This window comes from Baudoinia panamericana (assembly GCF_000338955.1).
Source record: "Baudoinia panamericana UAMH 10762 unplaced genomic scaffold BAUCOscaffold_6, whole genome shotgun sequence".
In the NCBI taxonomy this organism is placed as follows: domain Eukaryota; kingdom Fungi; phylum Ascomycota; class Dothideomycetes; order Mycosphaerellales; family Teratosphaeriaceae; genus Baudoinia; species Baudoinia panamericana.
The window spans coordinates 581,291-599,111 of NW_006911262.1; the positions used below are offsets into that span (position 1 = coordinate 581,291).

General features: G+C 55.0%; 7 protein-coding genes across 7 annotated transcripts; 3 read left to right on the forward strand and 4 right to left on the reverse strand.

The window, feature by feature from the left end:
• The first annotated feature begins 1,344 nt into the window (after positions 1–1,344).
• Positions 1,345–1,985, forward strand: BAUCODRAFT_33752 (uncharacterized protein). Its single transcript, XM_007677885.1, has 2 exons — positions 1,345–1,562; positions 1,627–1,985. The coding sequence occupies exons 1-2, from the start codon at positions 1,406–1,408 to the stop codon at positions 1,857–1,859; spliced, it is 390 nt and encodes a 129-aa protein (XP_007676075.1). The 5' UTR covers positions 1,345–1,405; the 3' UTR covers positions 1,860–1,985.
• On the forward strand, positions 1,966–3,909 carry BAUCODRAFT_474459 (uncharacterized protein). Its single transcript, XM_007678315.1, has 2 exons — positions 1,966–2,191; positions 2,239–3,909. Exon 2 carries the CDS (start codon positions 2,386–2,388, stop codon positions 3,469–3,471), a length of 1,086 nt encoding a protein of 361 aa, XP_007676505.1. The 5' UTR covers positions 1,966–2,191; positions 2,239–2,385; the 3' UTR covers positions 3,472–3,909.
• On the forward strand, positions 3,910–6,303 carry BAUCODRAFT_474005 (uncharacterized protein). Its single transcript, XM_007678316.1, has 3 exons — positions 3,910–4,396; positions 4,519–5,118; positions 5,175–6,303. The coding sequence occupies exons 1-3, from the start codon at positions 4,347–4,349 to the stop codon at positions 6,187–6,189; spliced, it is 1,665 nt and encodes a 554-aa protein (XP_007676506.1). The 5' UTR covers positions 3,910–4,346; the 3' UTR covers positions 6,190–6,303.
• A 346-nt stretch (positions 6,304–6,649) lies between these two features.
• On the reverse strand, positions 6,650–8,691 carry BAUCODRAFT_474318 (uncharacterized protein). Its single transcript, XM_007678317.1, has one exon. It carries the CDS (start codon positions 8,222–8,224, stop codon positions 6,716–6,718), a length of 1,509 nt encoding a protein of 502 aa, XP_007676507.1. The 5' UTR covers positions 8,225–8,691; the 3' UTR covers positions 6,650–6,715.
• Positions 8,692–9,254: 563 nt separating this feature from the next.
• BAUCODRAFT_69625 (uncharacterized protein) lies at positions 9,255–11,004 on the reverse strand (the record flags this gene model as incomplete). The annotated part of the gene is made up of 3 exons (XM_007678069.1): positions 9,255–9,945; positions 10,008–10,824; positions 10,881–11,004. 3 exons carry the CDS (start codon positions 11,002–11,004, stop codon positions 9,255–9,257), a joined length of 1,632 nt encoding a protein of 543 aa, XP_007676259.1.
• Positions 11,005–12,343: 1,339 nt separating this feature from the next.
• BAUCODRAFT_70264 (uncharacterized protein) lies at positions 12,344–14,165 on the reverse strand (the record flags this gene model as incomplete). The annotated part of the gene is made up of 7 exons (XM_007678113.1): positions 12,344–12,728; positions 12,780–13,043; positions 13,103–13,493; positions 13,559–13,620; positions 13,676–13,726; positions 13,800–13,902; positions 13,961–14,165. The coding sequence occupies 7 exons, from the start codon at positions 14,163–14,165 to the stop codon at positions 12,344–12,346; spliced, it is 1,461 nt and encodes a 486-aa protein (XP_007676303.1).
• Positions 14,166–15,134: 969 nt separating this feature from the next.
• Positions 15,135–17,665, reverse strand: BAUCODRAFT_24205 (uncharacterized protein; the record flags this gene model as incomplete). Its single annotated transcript, XM_007677799.1, has 2 exons — positions 15,135–16,565; positions 16,619–17,665. 2 exons carry the CDS (start codon positions 17,663–17,665, stop codon positions 15,135–15,137), a joined length of 2,478 nt encoding a protein of 825 aa, XP_007675989.1.
• Positions 17,666–17,821: the final 156 nt, after the last annotated feature.

Consider the following 17,821-nt stretch of genomic DNA (forward strand, 5'->3'; position numbering starts at 1 on the left):
CTTCGTGGTTGGGGGAGATGACGTCGACGTGTTGTAGCGCGGTCAGGGTGTTGGGAAGTTCGGAGGGGGTGCAGAGGTCTGGGACGGGCTCCCAGATGAAGAGGGGTCGGTTGGATTTCTTCACATCGTTGTCGGAAGAGGTGGAGATTCCTGTGCTGCGGCGGTGGAGGATCCGTTCGACGAGCTCGGTACACCGCGTCGGACTGCAGATCAGATGGAAGCTTTTGCTCGCTAGTAGTTCCGACGTTAGGTCGTCGGCGGTGATGCGTTTCTTCTCGGTCAAGTACTTGAAGGCGCGATGATCGTTATCGCCGTAGCCGTTCCAGCCTCGGGTCGTCAAGCCATCGCGGGGCCGGATAACGGCGCCTGTGTTCCAGGACTCGATTGTCTTGCGGACGCGGGGTGGGAAGTCGGTTCCGGCGTCGATGATCCAGCCGATGGAGGCGCTGTGGGTGGGTGCGGCGGAGAAGAGGCGGGCGCCTACGGCGGAGTAGGTGCCGGCGCCGCCTATGATGTCTTTTTGGGGGGTTTGGTTGGGTGCGGATGGGGGTGGGTAGATGTCGTCTTGGTGCGATTAGCGGGAGTTGGTGGTCTAGGATTAGGAGTGCGTGCCTACCTATTATGAACATGCCAAGAGTGACAAAGTCTATTTGTGGTGGAGAAGCCATGTGACGCAGTGGGTGCCGGACGTGTCGAAAGGTATTCAACGCTTACGTTGTTACTATCATGCTTCCTGACATGGGACGGATAGCTTTGTTTATTTGCTGGAAACGGCAGGACTATGTGCCTCACTGTTGGCTGGCTTTCTCATCTGTCCCAAAGTGACTGGCACCCAGTACCCTTTTTGTCTCTACATACGTACATGGGGCGCCCAGACGACAATGTTTCCTTTCAAGTGCGAGCACGCCAGGTGCATGGTGGGGCATCATCACATTCAAGAACCTTCAAGTTCATGTCTTGACTTCCCCTCCATCTCCTGAACACACATTCACGAGGAGTCCCCGAAGACTGCACCCCGTCGAATGAAGCTCTCCGATACTAGGGTATGGTGCTGTATCTTACCCTGCCCTACCTCCCCGTGTGTGGGAGTAAGACTTCACCAAGACTGCGCTGCCGTAGCATCTGGACATCTTACCTTGCCGTAAGCGGCCTACATAGAAAGCATGTTTGAGTGCGATGGCGAACCTGATCGACACACGAGGCTTATACAGACAGTCCACACAGCGTTTGGCTGTTCGACAAACCGAGCAATTTTCCAAGCTGCGCCACCTGCATGCGCTGGGCCGCCAGTGAGGCGGGGTTTGGGGCAGCCTTACTCTCACAAGCTATCCTAGACGTATAACAGCTTTCGCTTCATGCCAATTTTCCTCTCTACCCATTCTTCGACAGGCGGGTGGCTGTCAATATGTTCGCCCTACCCGCCCCTCGTGCATTTTTGGATTGGGTGAACACCGGAGGCCCCTCGGATCTTACGCAGGAAGATGCTCCTGTGAAGAACACCTTTATGTTTCCACCGCTGACCCCAGACGGTCAAGAGATCCGAGTCCTAGCCGTTCTACCCCGTATGTACCGCCCTGAACGACCACAGTAGATGCGCGCGGCTAAGGCAGAACCTTCATCGAGCAGCCAAAAGTTCAGACGTGGAGTGCGAGCTTCGCAACATCAGGCTCGACGACACACCTGTACCCGCATACGAAACAATCTCGTATGTTTGGGGCGATGCCACGGAGCGTGCCCGCATCACGGTTGACGGCAAGCTTGTCTCGGTTCCGGTGTCAGCTGCGAATGTGTTGCGGCGAGTTCGACTCGTCGACAAACCTCGTATGGTCTGGATAGACTGCTGTCAGTCTGCAAGTTAAGCTGGGTCTGAATTGCGGGTCACCGGCTGACACTTGCACCCGATTTCTGCAGGCTGCATTGACCAGTTCAATTTCCGCGAACGGGCAGCTCAGGTGGACGTCATGGACAGGATATACGCTTCGGGAACTCGCAATCTAGTCTACTTGGGCGAGACGAACTACGACGAGGCATATGAAAGCGTTGAAGCGATCCTGAAAGACGCCGAGGACACGGAAAAGTCACTCGCGCGAGTATGGCACGAGGCGGGATGTTTTGACTTCACAGGCGAGGGCATCCGCTGCGGCTTCAACGCTGAAGCCTTACTGGGTCTGTACTCGAATGAGTGGTTCAGGTCTGTACGCTCGCCCCCTACGCACTCACTCATACTGACGCGGTAAGAGCCGACTTTGGGTTCTGCAGGAGGCTGCCTTGGCGTGTGAGAACGTGTGCATCAGTGGCTCAACAGTTTCAATACCACTCTTGAAGCTTACAAGAGCGGCTTCGTGGCTGCAGCACCATAGCGTCCACATTCCGACACCCCTCTACATGGCGTGCCTTCATGCTAGGCTGCTCAACGATTGCATCGACCAACAGTACGGATACTATAGCCACTTCAAGATTGAATACAGGGCGCTAAGCCTTATGAATGACCTGCGAGAGCGGCATTGTTCCAGACCGGTCGACAAGATTTACGGCATGCTTGGCCTACTTCGCCACACTGGCAAGGCAATGCACATCGTCCCAGACTATCGCAAAAGCGTTGCAGAAGTCTATACAGAGACTGTCCGCGAGCTCATTCGCAGTGACCAATCCCTGAGCGTATTACTATATGTCGATCATCGGCCTGGGGACTTCCAAAGCAGCGCCGACCAATTTCCGTCTTGGGTGCCTAGGTGGGATCGACCGTTGGATTTTATGCATGATCCACATTACATGTTCCTGAATGGTTCTGGCGCTGCTGCTGGCATACCGGCAACGGTGAAAGAGACGAGCGAACCTGAAGGGCACAGCTCAAGCGTGCTGTCCGTCAAGGGTATCATGATTGGGACTATAGTGGAGACTGCGCCAGGTTTCACACCGCGCCCAGATGATGACCGTGTCTGCGAAAATCCAATGGAAGTGCTCACAGGAATGGAACTATTATTCGAGCACGCCAAGCCGTCGCAAGCCAGTGTCTCCTGGGACTCGCAAGCCGCGATTGCTATGACTGTATGTGCGGCGCACGAGGACCGCGGAAACCCTACCGAATTCGACTCTCGGGCTGGGTACATTCTGTTCAAGGATCGTGTCCAGCAAGGATTGAAAGTACCTGATTTCTACGACATTGACGAGAAGGCTCGCTCGTCACCAGCCGGAGAAGCAAGCAAATTCCAGAGGGACACGATACAAACGTGCCTCAACCGTAAGGCGTTCGTGACTGGCAAAGGGTATATTGGCTTGGGTCCAAGGTTCCTAAAGCCCGGCGATGTCGTTGCAGTGCTGTATGGGCTAGAAGTACCTGCAATCCTGCGTCCTGTGGACAGCCACTACCTCTTCCTAGGCGAGGCGTACGTTTATGGCATCATGGATGGCGAGGCTGTCGAGAATCGCGAAGCGTGGGGTTTGTCAGAAGAGTGGTTTGAGATGTGGTGAGTAGACGTCCGCGTCTGCCTACGGCTTGGCGGTGCGGTGGCGATTGTTCTTCGGTGGCCGGGGCGCGTCAGGTTCATGGTAAGGCTGCTAGCATAGGGCATTGCTTCCATGTCGTGTTGGAACCAGAAGGGGTACAGGCGAGTTTAGAGTCCTTGGTATGATGGGCATATGACATCCCACATCTACCAAGCCAGTCCAATCATTATGACCGGCAGAGGTAGCTCATGATCGGATAAGCTTGGGAAGGGAAAGGGAGGCCAAACTTAGCGTCATGAATCTGCGAAACACATCTGAGCCTCAATACTTTCACGGTAGATAGCTCATCCACCGCACTGTATGAGTGGAATTGGTAGGAAATGTTAGAGCACCTGTAGCATTGGAGACTGGCTCTCCGATTGTGACAAGCGTGGCGACATCGAAACAGTTGGCCTTCTGGAGGCCCAGGTCCAGTGTAAGCTTCGGTCCCCTTCGACTACGCACATCATATTATGGGCGGTCCTGCCATGTCAACACTGACGGCTTCATCTGCTACACTCGAGAGCATACTCTGCTCATGTAAACAAGCATGCAAGCCGTCGGCCCGACGGTTGTGGCTGTCAACCCTGTCTCTAGCGTGCCATCAAACAGAGTGTGTGCTGCAACGTAGCTATACTGTATGAGCTTTAAGCTCACCGTCAGCATCAACTTGCCAAGAGTATCACTCGTTTCAGAGGTTGCCATCTGCCGAGGTCGCGTGCATCGTTTACACCATTGCTGCAGGAAGGCCGCATTGAGTTTAAGGATCGACGAGGGTCCAGGTGTGCGCGTGAGCATTAGGAGGCCTCGGAGACACCATCGATCAGCCCTTGGAGGAGGGAAGAGTGGAGTTCGTCGCCATGAACCCCAGCCAGGGTGGTATGAACAACCTGAGCACCTTAATCAAAAGGTAAACATCTTCGCATCTCCTTCAATTACTGCATACAAGATGGTTGGCGAAACGATCCGCTACGGCACCTCCACTCCTGTCCCCGTAGAGAAGCATAACCCGCTCACTGCGCTCATATCCAGACTCGAAGCGGCTACCTCCCGGTTAGAAGACATCGCCCAGTCAGCTGCGACCTTCGACCATCAATCCAATGGCGATCGTTCAGTACAGTCCGATCATCCCGCTTCTTCTTCAACCAAACCCCAGCAACCAGTTGCCATAGCGAAAGATGCCAGTCAACCGCAAGCACCGCCCGCGGCCGCCGCGCCATTGCCGCCAGCGATTGAAGCGATGGACGAGCTGCTCAATGGCGAGGTTAAGGCTTTCGTGGAAGCAAGCAGAGGCATCGATCCGCTGATCGAGGAGCAAGCGGAGTCGGTACAGAAAGCTTTCATTGATCAGAGGCGGTTTCTCGTTGTGACAACGAGAGCGAAGAAGCCGGATATGAACTCGCCTGCGTTCAATGACTTGTTGAAGGATCTCCAGCAAGACATTGGCAGCGTAGGTGACATCCGAGACAGCCACCGCGCGTCACCCATGAAGGACCAACTCGCGATGATAGGCGAGGGTATAGGTGCACTACAGTGGCTCATAATGGAGGGCAAGCCGTCAGACTACGTGACGGAAGTCATTGGCGGCGCGCAGATGTACGGGAACAGAGTACTAAGAACGTACAAGGAAACGTCAGTACCATTGCAGCCAGTACAGGAGCACTATCGGACGGCTAACGTGGATTCAGCGACCCAAACCAAGTCAAATTTGTGCAGTCCTACTACACCCTCCTCAAGTCTCTCCTCGCCTACATCAAGAAGCACTACGCCAACGGCATGACCTGGAACGCCAACGGCATAGATGCCGGCCAGGCCTACCGCGAAGCCGGCGATTTCAACTCCGCACCCAAATCGAACGGCGCGCCTCCACCTCCCAGCAGCGGCGGTGCGCCACCTCCTCCGCCACCACCATTGCCGAACTTCGACAACGTGCCTGCCCCACCACCACCACCACCCGGCGCAGCACCTAACGCGAAAGCACCCGCCAGCGACATGGGCGCCGTCTTCGAGCAACTCAATCGCGGCGAAGCCGTAACCTCCGGCCTAAAGAAAGTAAACAAATCCCAAATGACGCACAAAAACCCTGCCCTACGCGCCGCCAGCACCGTCCCCGACACAACAACAGCCCGCTCCAAAAGTCCCGGACCAGACATCAAGCCCAAACCAGCCAGCATGCGGCAAAACAGCACCTCCTCCTCCCAAAAGCCCACCCCGCGCCTCGAGCCCAAAAAGGAACTCGACGGCAACAAATGGCTCATCGAAAACCACGACAACCCCAGCACCCCCATCGAACTAGAAGTAACCCTAACCCAAAGCATCCTAATCACCAACTGCAAAAACACGACCATCATCCTCAAAGGCAAAGCCAACGCGGTCTCCATCTCCAACTCCCCGCGTCTGCAAATCCTGGTGGAAACGCTCGTCAGCAGCGTCGACGTCATCAACTCCCCCAACTTCGCCGTGCAGGTCACGGGCGCTTTACCGACGATCTTGCTGGATCAGGTGGACGGGGCGAGTGTGTATCTGGGGACGGAGAGTTTGGGGACGGAGGTTTTCACGAGTAAATGTAGTGCGGTGAATGTGGTGTTGCCGCCCGAAGAGGGAGGGGAGGGGGATGGGAAGGAGTGTCCGTTGCCGGAGCAGATGCGGACGGTGATTAAGGGGGGCAAGGTGGTTAGTGAGATTGTGGAGTTTGCTGGTTAGATCGATTGTGGGGAGGGAGGGATTGTATGTATGTATGAGTAGAGAGAAAGAGTGTGTCATAGATCGGTTGTTCGATTAGGCTTTGAAGGTGGTTGTCTACCTAGGATAGAGGGACTGAGTGTCCGCTGTCGACATATCCTGTGCGGCCAGGCTCGGTGTGTAGCGGGCTCTCTGCTTTGCAGCGTGCCCTAGCATCGGCGCCGACTTGCTTGCGTCTGCATCTATGCATGATCTCGTGTCGAGCCGTTCAAAGAAGCGCGCCGGAAGCCATCGGCGAAGTGGCAGTCCTGGTGAATGTACGTCCAATCGGCACGATGAAGACCTCGTACTCCGAATCTCGTCTCCGGGTCCGGCGGCGAACAGCTTCCGCAAGTCGGTGGCCGTGGTGGCGGTGACGGCGCTACCGTCCGGCCAGTCTCCGATGTATCGATGTTGTTTGCTTTGACGCGGCTATTCAAGACAACGGGGTGTAAGCAATTCTGCTTAGAGAGATAGTGTGGCGGTACCTGGTCAGAGGTAGCCGCTCTCAGCTTGGCCCACCACCACTGCCACTTCCCTGCCCTGACCCGTCACGGCTACTGAACGCGTCGCGCATGCGCTGGAACATGCCGTTATTGTTGCCGCTGTTGTAGTTAGTGCTGGTGCTGCTAGCTTGCCGACTCCCGCTCGGTCTCGCTCCGGGCGTGCTGCTGGAACGCCGATGCAATTGTGGGCTCTCCGGCACTGTGAATGGGTGGTCTCTCGAGCCTGATTCCTGCCTCGCCATGCTTGGGAAGCCGCCGGGCACATCTCTCGGGCTCTGATACTCGGGCGAGTTTGTATCGTTGAGCGGCGCTTGGCTGGGTTGCCGAGGCCGGTTGGTGTTCGGTTCGTCCTTTGGCATGATGCCTTGTCTGCAATGCGGACAAGTGTCGTGCTCGGATAACCAGGCTTTGATGCAATCGCCGTGAAACCAGTGGCTGCATGGTAGTACCGTGACAGTCTCGCCTATGTTCACTTCGTCCATGCAGATGGTGCATTCCGCTTTGCCGCTTTCGCCGAGATCTTTCTCCACGATATCACGCTTAGGCAGAGACTTAATCGCTGCTTCCGATGCCGGTCCTGGGGCGTTGCCGGACTGATGCTGCTCCATCAGCTGCGTCACGATACGGTCGAGTGCCTCCTGCGAAAAGACTGCGTCGCCGAATTGGCCGCCTGGTCCGCCCATCATGGGTGGCATGCCGAGCATCTGGAAGAGGTTACCGAGACCAGCAGGGCCGAACGGATGCTGTTGCGGACCTCCCGGGAAGCCAGCATCGGGTCCCACGAACATCATGCCGGGGCCGCCCATATGCATGCCACCCATACCCATACCGCCGCGCGGATGTTGGCCGTTCGGCGGCACACCAATATTCATCAACATCTGCGCCATCATTTGCTCGATGTGGTCAGGTTGGGGCTGAAATGGCTGCGGGCCGTTGGCGTTGCGTGGGTAGAGGTTGCTGCTGGAGGAGGTCATGATGCTCATGTGGTAATTCGGTCCGTGAAAGGTGCGAACGGTAGTACCATTGCGCGGTCCGCCCGGCGCGGAAGATGAACGATTCTGTCCGGCATCTGGTGACTGCGGTCTTTGTTCTGCTGACTGTTGGCCTTGCTGTTGCTCGCCACCGCCTAATGCGCCTCCAATAAGAGTGCCTAGCCCGCCCAGTATGCCGCCTAACAAGCCTCCGCCCTGCTGCTGCTGCTGGCCCGGCTGAATGTCGATCGTGCGATTGATTCTCGCGCGATATGTATCCGGGCCTGTCTGCTGCCACTGAATGTTATCAATGTCATCCTCATCCGGGTCTGGCGCACCGTAGAACCCGCCTTGCGGCACATCCTGCTCGGGGAGCAGATTGTCGTCACGGGGGTCATGGTTCGGTTCGATGATTTCAGTGAAGTCAGACTGGCATTCCGGGCACGTTAGCCCATGCTCGTCTCGGTACCATTCATTCTCGCATTGGTGGCAGTAGACCATATCGCGTGCTTGCGGAGGTGGTGGCGACGGGCGCTCCATGGTCGCAATGAGAACCGAGAAGGGGTGTGAATATGGTGATGGAGCTTGCGCTCCGCAAAAGGTAAGGATGTGATTCAGGCGGGTGTGTAGCGAGTGCGGTAGTGGTGCGGTTTGCTCGGCTGATGCAGAAGGAATCTTTATTAGGGTGGAGAGGCTTTGCGGAAAGGTGCTGAACAATCCTTCACTGAGGAGCGAGAGATGCTGGCCGCTGTTGCTGTGCTGCGGGAAAGCGAAGAACCTCTCTGCAGTAACTGATGGTGAGAGCGAGCAGTAAGGCTGTCTCGTGCTCGCTTCAAACGCGCCACGCCACCATCAATGACGCAGTGCGGGTGTTTCGGTCTCGAACGCCGATGTGGCGCATGCGATAACCGTCTCAGACCGTCCGACGTGTATAATGTCCAAGCAAGAAAGCTACCAAAACAACGAGTGGCTTGTGAACTCAATAAGACGGATCCGTCCATGAGGTATGACTCTGGCTGCATTCACCAAGTGACCTGTCCTCAGAACCTTCTGGACACACTTGTGCGCTTACTTGCTTACGTACTGCGACCTCACACCACATATTCACTCAGGATCGTGGGCGCTTGTATACCCGTGATGGTGCGGACGGACAATGGCATGATTACATCTGCTGAGACCTAGACGCACCGGTCCGGGTTCCGAACCTTCCTGGTCGTCCAGCAATATAAATCTATATTGCATGGCGGTGCGGACGTTGACGGATATCATCTCAAATCCGTATTACTCTAACTTTTGGTCCAAGATTCCACGGCGTATGGACTGTGGACGGGAGTCCCCTGAACCTGCATACTCTATTGCTGCTCAGCATGCCGAGCAGGCTATATCGTGGCAAAAAAGAGACGTTACTGATTCAGCAGCTTGTAAAATTGGAGTCATGTAGACTCATATCGGATTTTCTTGATTCTCGTCATATGTACGAGTATTGAGCGAGATGGCTCTACGCTTCCTTTTCAGTCTCCTTGCACGCCCATGCTCTTGCCGACCGTTCCACACGGAATGCCGTACTAATTTAGAACAGCGATCTCAGGGCTCGCATTGGTAACGTCTTCCACGTCAGGTCCGCCTCCTGGCCCTTCGTGGCCTCGATCAGCTCTTGCACGTTCATGCGAATGCCGCTCGTCACATCCATGTCCTTCGCCGCGATGAACAGAGAGAAATCGCGTGTATAGATCTTCCAGAACAGATAGAGTGCAAGGATCATGGGCGCAGCGAGGAAAGACTGGAAGAAGCCAGACGCGTTCGGGGTGCCGCCGACACCGTAGAGTGCATTGTAGAAGGCCGCCATGATACAGAGCATGTTCAGAATGAGGCCGGTCCACGAGCCCCAGACACCGAACGGCGCCTTGTATGGGATCTCGGCGAGGCTGTGGCCCTGCGCTTGCCAGCCGGCGCGGAAGCGGATGTGAGCGAAGCAAATGCTGCCCCAGATGAAGAAGTTGGCGAGGCCGGACAACGCGAGCAGCCAGTTGAAGAAGATGGGGCCGCCGTTGGTGGCCTCGTTGCAGAAAGCAAGCAGGCCGAAAACAAGCTGCAAGACAACGCACCAGTATGGGCGGCCGTGCTTGTCAATATAGGAGAAGAACTTCGGTGCCATTCCTTGCGCGGCGAGCGCCTGGAGAGTACGCGTGCTGCCGAACGAACAGCTATTGGCGACGGACAGGACGGAAACGGTAATGACGACGTTAAAGATTGAAGGGAGCCTGTGGAAATAGTAACATTAGCAACCAATCTGGGCGGACATATTGTCGATTTCCACACTTACACCTTGATGTTAGCGAGTGTCATGACATAGACGAAAGGGCTGTACTTGGTGTTGGCGCCGGAGCTGTTAAGGAGGAAATCCGAACCGGAGGGGATGTTCAGTCCCACCAAGAGCAGACAGATCACGTAGAAGAAGGTGATGCGCCAGAACACCTGCTTGGTTGCAAGTGGGATAGACTTGAGCGGGTTCTCGGCCTCGGCAGCGGCAAGACCAGTCAACTCTGTACCGCCGAAAGCGAACGAAGCCGTGACGAAGACAGCGCAGAAGCCTTGGAAGCCGTTCCTGAAGGCAGTTCCGCCGGGTTCATGCCAGTAATAGCCACCAATGTAACCGCGAGGATCACTCGGTACGCCGCCGCAATTGATGATGATGCCCAGGATGATGAATCCCGTACACGCCAATACCTTGATGGTGGAGAGCACGAACTCGACTTCTCCGTAGCCTCTGATGCCAAAGATCTGGATGACTGACAGTGCCACAAGGAACACCGCCACCCAAACGCCAATGTTGACTTCTGCACCTCTCGGCCAAAAAGCGATGGTCAGGCCAGCAGCGGTAATCTCGAACGGAAGGATGGTGAGCCATTGGATGGCATAATCCCAACCGCAAGCGAAACCCCAGGCCGGGTTGATGAAGCGGACGCAGTAGGTGAAGAAGGCGCCATTCACAGGGTACATCACAGCGAGCTCCGCAAGCGCTTGCATGACGAGCAGAAGCATGCAGCCAATGATGATGAAGCAGAGGACAACCGAGGCTGGCCCGCCGTGTGAGAATGCACTACCGGAGCCGACGAAGAGACCTGCACCAATTGCGCCACCTACAGGATCCGTCAGTTGACGCTCGATCTCGCCGTGAAGTGATGGTGTAGCTTACCGATTGCAATCATCTGCATATGACGCCCTTTGAGCAAGCGATGAAGCTGCTGTCCCTCTCCCTCCTGGATATCGTACTCATGGCCATTCCCGGGCCTTGCGCCGCCGGCCTTCTCATCATACATGTGACCCTTGTCAGTGAAGTCGCCATTGCCATGGTAGGCCGCAGGAGGCTCTTGCGGATATGTAGATGTAGCCATGATAAATGATACTTTACGCGCAAAGGGCGAGGTGCGATCCGGAGACGGACAGGAAGAAATGCAAGCGGGTTACGTCGTATATCAATCAGAGCATAAGGCCCGCCGCACGAGCACGCCACTCATCGTGCGCTTCGCGAGCACTTGCTTGTTGGGAGATAAAGGATTTCGACCCTTGACACCACCTCGCAGCGCTGATGCTCGTGCTGCTACCGAGTTAAACCGCATCAAGCCTGCAGTTCCCCCTCGTCGCGTGTGGAGGGACCAGCCGCGATAATCAGGAAGCCTCTGATTGGCTTAGAACCCACAGTTATCATGTCACACGCGATACGTCGGACGCTCCGTCACGGTCCCTCAAAGTCGAGCTTTGGACCATACTCTTCATGGGGAACGTCCGTGTTGCCGTGGAGCGAGTACTTCCCACCAAGTCTCAGAGACGGTGTTGCGGCTGGAAGTCGCACTTTGGGTTCGTCCTACAGAGTGAGTTTGATGCATTCATCGCGTGCTAGAAGCTTGGTCCCGTTGGCGGGGTAGCGGCACGAGGAAGAGCCGAGACATCGCTGGCTTCCTAATGGCTTCTCGTAATGATACGTTCCTTATAAGACGACATTACTCTTGGCGCGTGATGTAGGCCGTGTGCTTGTAATTCGCCGGACGATTAACGCAGCGCTATGGTGCAGGAGTCCACAGGGAGTGGCTGCTTTGAAGGCGAAAAGGTCCCGCCAGCGCATGCTGCCAAGTTGCAGGCAAAGATTACACCTTCCGAAAGCGAAGTTTGCTCCGTGCTGTGCGTGGGTCCAGACCCTCCATAATATGCTGGCCAGGTTGCATCAGAATGTAGATGGGTGCTACCCTGCGGATATCTTGAAGAAAAGTCCTCTAGTTGCAACGTTAGATTGAAGAGATCGATTGTCGATGTTTGTATGGTGAAAAGAGGAACAAGTGAGGTGAAGTCGTGGAAGGTGACTACATCTCACGCCCTATGAGACTTGGCTCGTGCACGAATCCTAACCACAGAGGTGAAAACCCTAATCCCAACTGCAAAGAAGCGGAAAAGCTGTCATGTCCGGCGTATGAACCTGAGCGCAGGCTCCGTCAAATAGAAGGTCCTGAATTGTTGACGAAGATGCGATGGTGGAAGCAAAAGACGAAAGGCGATTCACATGGCTACTATGCAATCTGCAAACTCCATGTTGGCTGAGATCACTCATCACAACCATCATGTCACGAAATGATCAGTCATTGTCCCGGTAGTCACTCCACCGTCCTAGGCCTTCTCGAACTGCTCGTCGTCGGAGCCGTGTCGGTGGCCTGTCGAGCCGTGTGCTACCGCCTCGACTGCATCGTGACCAGCGGCCTCCTGAAGGTCATCGTCATGCGCAATGTCGAACTTGCGATTCTTGTATTCTGGTCCCAAAATGGTGAGGACGATCACGTACGCGTACACGCAGCCCATGAAGATCGCGATGACGATACCGTATCGGTAGCGAAGAATCTTCTTCCCACCAGCAATTTTTGGTGGCAATGGAAACCGCTCGCCGATTGTAGCCTCAATCGTGCTGCTTGCCGAAGAGACGAGGTTGCCAAGCTGGTAAGAGGTGCCGACGACAAAGGTCCTGAAACTGCCCGGAGACAGCTCCATGAGGTGGATGCTATTGCATTGTCAGTGACTTATCTTATCTTCAGACATCCATCTCACTTACGGGATCACGCCCCAAGCGCCTTGCACGCAGAATTGTTCGAAAAAGGCGGCTGCGATAACACTTTTACTGCCCACGAAACTGTATGGGTAGAGAAGTGCGCCTCCGACGATGCAGATAAAGATGATGGAAAAGCGGCGTCCAAACATCTGCGACAGGTAGCCGACGATGGTGCCGCCTGTCATGGCGCCTAAGTTTGCCACGACCTGGGTCACGGTGACCGCATTGGCACCAAAATTGTACTGATTCGAGAGCATGGTGGGATAACTGTACACATGGATTGTCAGTCCTCAGTGACGGCATGATAAGATTACAATAGCACTTACAGATCCTGGCTACCATGGCTCATGAAGTTGAAGCCTGCCATCAGCAAGACTAGGTAGATCAAGAGAAGCCAGTGCCGCTTGAGCGCCACCTTGCCCTCGTTGAGGAAGGTCTTGCCAACATTGTCGCCTGCGGCGCGGACGCGCTGACGCTCGATGAAAGTGTCGGTCTCCGGCAAGCAGAGTCGGAAGGCAATAATGAGTATCGGTGGGCAGGCTCCAAACCAGAAGAGTGGCCGCCAGCCATGCGGTGTTGTGTTGACCAGACCACGGGCAAAGGCTGTCGCCAGAAGGTAGCCGAAGGCGTAGCCTTGCTGGAGCATACCGGACACAATCCCACGAGCCTTCTCCGGGACATCCTCCAACGCGGTGGAGGCAGCGTTACCATAAAGACCTGAAAGCATCACGGGCCGATTAGCGACATGGTATAGGCATAGATTAGGATTCGAAAGTCCGTACCACCCATAGCAATGCCGAACAAGGCTCGACACGCAAGGAATTGTCGGTAAGTGCGCGTAAAGCTGGAGTATGGGATCAGTAACGACCAAGATCATCCAGAAACGGTCTTTCACGCACCCTGTACCAAGCTCGAGCGCAATGAACAGAAGGTTGTTCACTACGAAAGGCCTACATAGTGGTGTAAAGAACCGTCAGCGAGGCCTGAGACAGCGGAGTCGAGTTATTCTGGTCAGTTACGTACCACTTCCTCCCGTAGCGATCTGCCGCCAGGCCAAAGATGATTGCTCCCACCGACCTGAACATCAACACGAGCGTGATACCCCAAGTGATGTTCTTGGTTGTCTCTACACCGCTGCATCAGAAAACTGGCTGAGGCCATCGAATCTTTGCCGACAAGCTCACCGTTGAATGTGACGGCAAGATCTGACACTGTCAGGCTGACGGTGAAGAAGTCGAAAGCGTCCCATGTCCATGCCAAGAAAGCGCATAGGAAGAACATCCATTGCTTCAAGCTGAGCGTAGCTAAGAGCGAGAAGGGATTCTCGACTCGATCCATCGGTGGCTTCAAAGTCGGTAGCCGCGTGGCTAGGTAACGACCGACCGACATTTTCTCGGGCGCTTCGTCCGTGGAGGACTTGTGTCCATCAGCGACATGGTATGGAAGAAGTTAAGAGGCCTACTGCACGTACCTTGACGCCTTCCAGGTGCTGCTCCTGCTCCCCATATGCGTTGTACTTCTCGTTCGTCGCCATCCTGCGCTGTTCACTGTCAACGAAGGCTTGTCCGTCAATATCCTAGATAACAAGCTCCGAGACTCTCTCTCCACCAAGCACCAAGAGTGCTTGTGTGTAGAGCCTGCGCTCTTCCGTAGCTGGAGAAGCTTCGCCAAGAGGCAAGCTAAAAGGTCAAGGCGATAGTGGCTTACCTTTGTTGGATCGCGGCAGTCTGCTCGAAGAGCAGAGGCACGAGATTATGCAGTAGGCGAATTTCACAATTGAAGGTACGAGTTTGTGTCGTGAGGAGCAGCTCGCTAGCTTTATAGCATCCACCGGATCCTGGCGATCCCAAGGCTACATGTAGTGCAAATTGTACCAGTACGTGAGACCGCGGGAAAGGTGGGGCATCCAGGTTGGAGGGTTGGTGGAGAAGAAGCCGGTCACCGATAGCGCGAAGTCTGCATGGCGCTACTGATGACGCCTCGGCCCATGGTTATTGTCGGCGTATGAGTAACACTGTAACAGTGTGTTAAATTTTCGCAGTAGCAGATTTGGGGAGCACAGCGGAGGGAGAACGACCAGAAGGAAGACGCAATCCAATCAACAACATCTGGTATTAGGGACACAGAATCAACGAGTCGAACGTGGACTGTCTCCAGAAGTAGACTTTCTAAACTTCCCGCACCGAGGTCATCTAGTTCAGAAACCGAAGTCTGGTCCGGGCTGCTTGCTGAGTGATACCGAGGGCAATGCACGAGGGTCCCCTTTGACCCGAATAGGCACTCGGTTCATGAACACTGGATTTGGCTGGCAATTCTGAAGTGTATACACATGTCGTACTTATCGAGTAGTCTCCCATACTAGGCAACACTACTGGACTTATCCAGCCGTCCTGGTCGTGTCCGATTATCATCACTGACTTCAACTTGCCGCTCATCTTGCGTTGGAACCTGCGTGCGCGAGCTGCCAGACTCGCTCTCATCCAGACGAACTTTTCCGCGTGGCGAACGTGTTCGCGGACTTCCACCTTCACTTCCAGCCCGCCAAGGAGGGGACGGCAAAGGTTTGCGCTCATCATCCTGCCGCGGCGGCAGCACGGTGGTTTGCTTGATGTACCGCTTCATACTCTCACACAGCCGGTCCAGCACGAACTCTGCTTCGCTCGATTTCGACATTAGAGGGCCGTCTTCGCCGATCCAGTCCCACTCAATCAAGCCATATTCTTCATCATCTGTGATTCTATCTTCCTCCTTTTGAGCCGAGAATCGGATCAGTTGAGTGAATTCTACCCACTCTTCGTAAGTATACCTTTTGCCCGGTGTATCCTTCATATCGTCCGCTACCTTCCTGATCATACCGGGCAACTTTCGAGCGAGCTCGTCGTTGGAAGGCTCCTCCTTTGCCAGCTCGTCCAGAGTCGGTGGAGGCGGCTCCTCTTCCGGGTCTGGTCCAAGCTGGAAGCCTTCCTTGAGCCGTCGCTCTCTCTCCTTCCTCTCTTTCCGCTGCTGAAGCCAGCGAAGAAGCCAAGGATACCGCTCGACAATCTCACGCCATGCGCCCTGTTTCGGAAGAACCGTCAAGTCCGCAATTTGGAAAGTGCCGCGCTTGAAACGCTCGATGACCGTCTCCCCTAAATCAGACACCAGAATCGTCATAGTTGGTACGGCAATAAGCGACCAGAACACGAAGAAAGGCCTTCCAGGATTGCTCTTCGGTGCGAGGTCGCCGTAACCGATGGTCAGCAAACTGACGTAGCAGAAGTACAAAGCTTCGAAGTATGTCATCCCCTGGACATAGCGCTCACACACCCAAAAGATGGCAGCTCCACAGCACCACAGCAAGCCAAAAGCAAGTATGGACATCGCCAGCCCGTACCAGCGCTTGAACTTGTTGGTTTCTTCCTGTATATGCCTCATGACCTCGAACCGGTCTTTCTCCTTGCGCAGCACGATCAAACGAGGCTGCCGTGTCCTAGCTGGCTGGGCATTAAACGACATCACGCGACGAAGGCTCTGGAAGCCAGTGGTCGTGCGCCGTGGCGGTTTCGCATCGTCGGCATCATCCACAATTTGTATAGTCTTCTGGCGTGGCTCTAGCGGTACGGGAATAGGAGCGGATATGACTGGTCTGTTCCCATCCGAAAGCACTGGTCGTTGGTGCTCTGAAAGCTCGAGCGAGGAGGTTACCGTTCTCGACACCGTTCGCATCCTATTGCGTTCGGCGTGACGGCGAATGATCTTCTCTGAGCCGAGCTCGGATGCAAATTTGGTGATGCTAGATACCATGAGACCCTATGCTATCGTCAGCAATTGGTCGGGAGGAAGTCTTAGGGGCTATCATTTACCAGCATAATGATACCACCGACGATGTACGGAAAGACTAATCCTCTCCCGGCATTTGATGTAGGATATAAGTCGCCAAAGCCAACAGTCAAAATAGACACATCCGCAAAGTACAGTGCATTCACATAGCTCCAGTCCTGACCTCCAGTGCCGTACAGACTCTCCACCCGAGAGAACACTGCACCGCCCCCAGCTAGCCAGACAAAGAACAGCATCGTCTGCAAAATAAGCGTTCGTTGCGACTCCGTAAGAGCGAAACGTTGTGGGTAGTGGCCGAGAAAGTAGCCTAACATGTTGATCATGAGCAGCATGGAGCAGATCATGTATACACAAGCGGCAAGGACAGCATACCAGAAGCCCTGGGTGTATGTTTGTTGCGGTCGGACAGGCGGTACATAAACTTCCATGCTTACAGTGAGAGCAATGAGGATGCCGGTTGCGATATACCACATTATGATGGTCACCGGAAGCGCGATGATGTATCGAATACGGTTGGTGAAGTTGAAGAGGAGGAATATGTTGCCAACAAAGCCTGCCACAAGGCTTACAACATTCAAGTTGAAGCACCATCGCGGATCGCGGTACGTCTGACCCGCGAGCTGGGTGACTAATGAGCTGGGGTCGCCATTATACGGGCATTGGCTTGCATTGGTGCTATCGGCATCCGGTGACAAACACATCCGCCAGTAAGTGACAAGAGCAGCAATGCTCAAGACGTTCGCCAGGGGGCCGAGCGTGGCCGCCAGTAACGGGATAGCAGTAGAGGCGAACCACCAGTTCTCCTCGTCGTTCTCGTCCCACTCGCGAAGACGGAATTTCCAGAACCTCTTTCGTCCCGATGGCGTTCGCTCCAGTATGATTGACCCGCGTCGTGGTTGAGACGGCCGCCGATGTGAGGAGCTGCGTCTGCCGAAGATCGATGGCCTTTTCTCAAAGATATCGTAGCTTCGCCTTCCCTCTCGGTTTGCATCCGATGGAAGCGGGCCGTCTTGATCGTCCGTTCGCTCAACCTGAGCAGCCGAGGCCGCCATAACAGCGAGGGAAGCCATGTACGAATCGAATGTTGTGCGCCTACCCTTTGTACTCCGTCCTAGGGGCCGGTGGCAGCCTGAGCCTCGTTGAACATACCGTGTAAACTATGCTACGTTGAACACTGTTGCTTCCTAACTGACGTCTACTCTGACGCTGAAGTAAGAAAGTAGGCT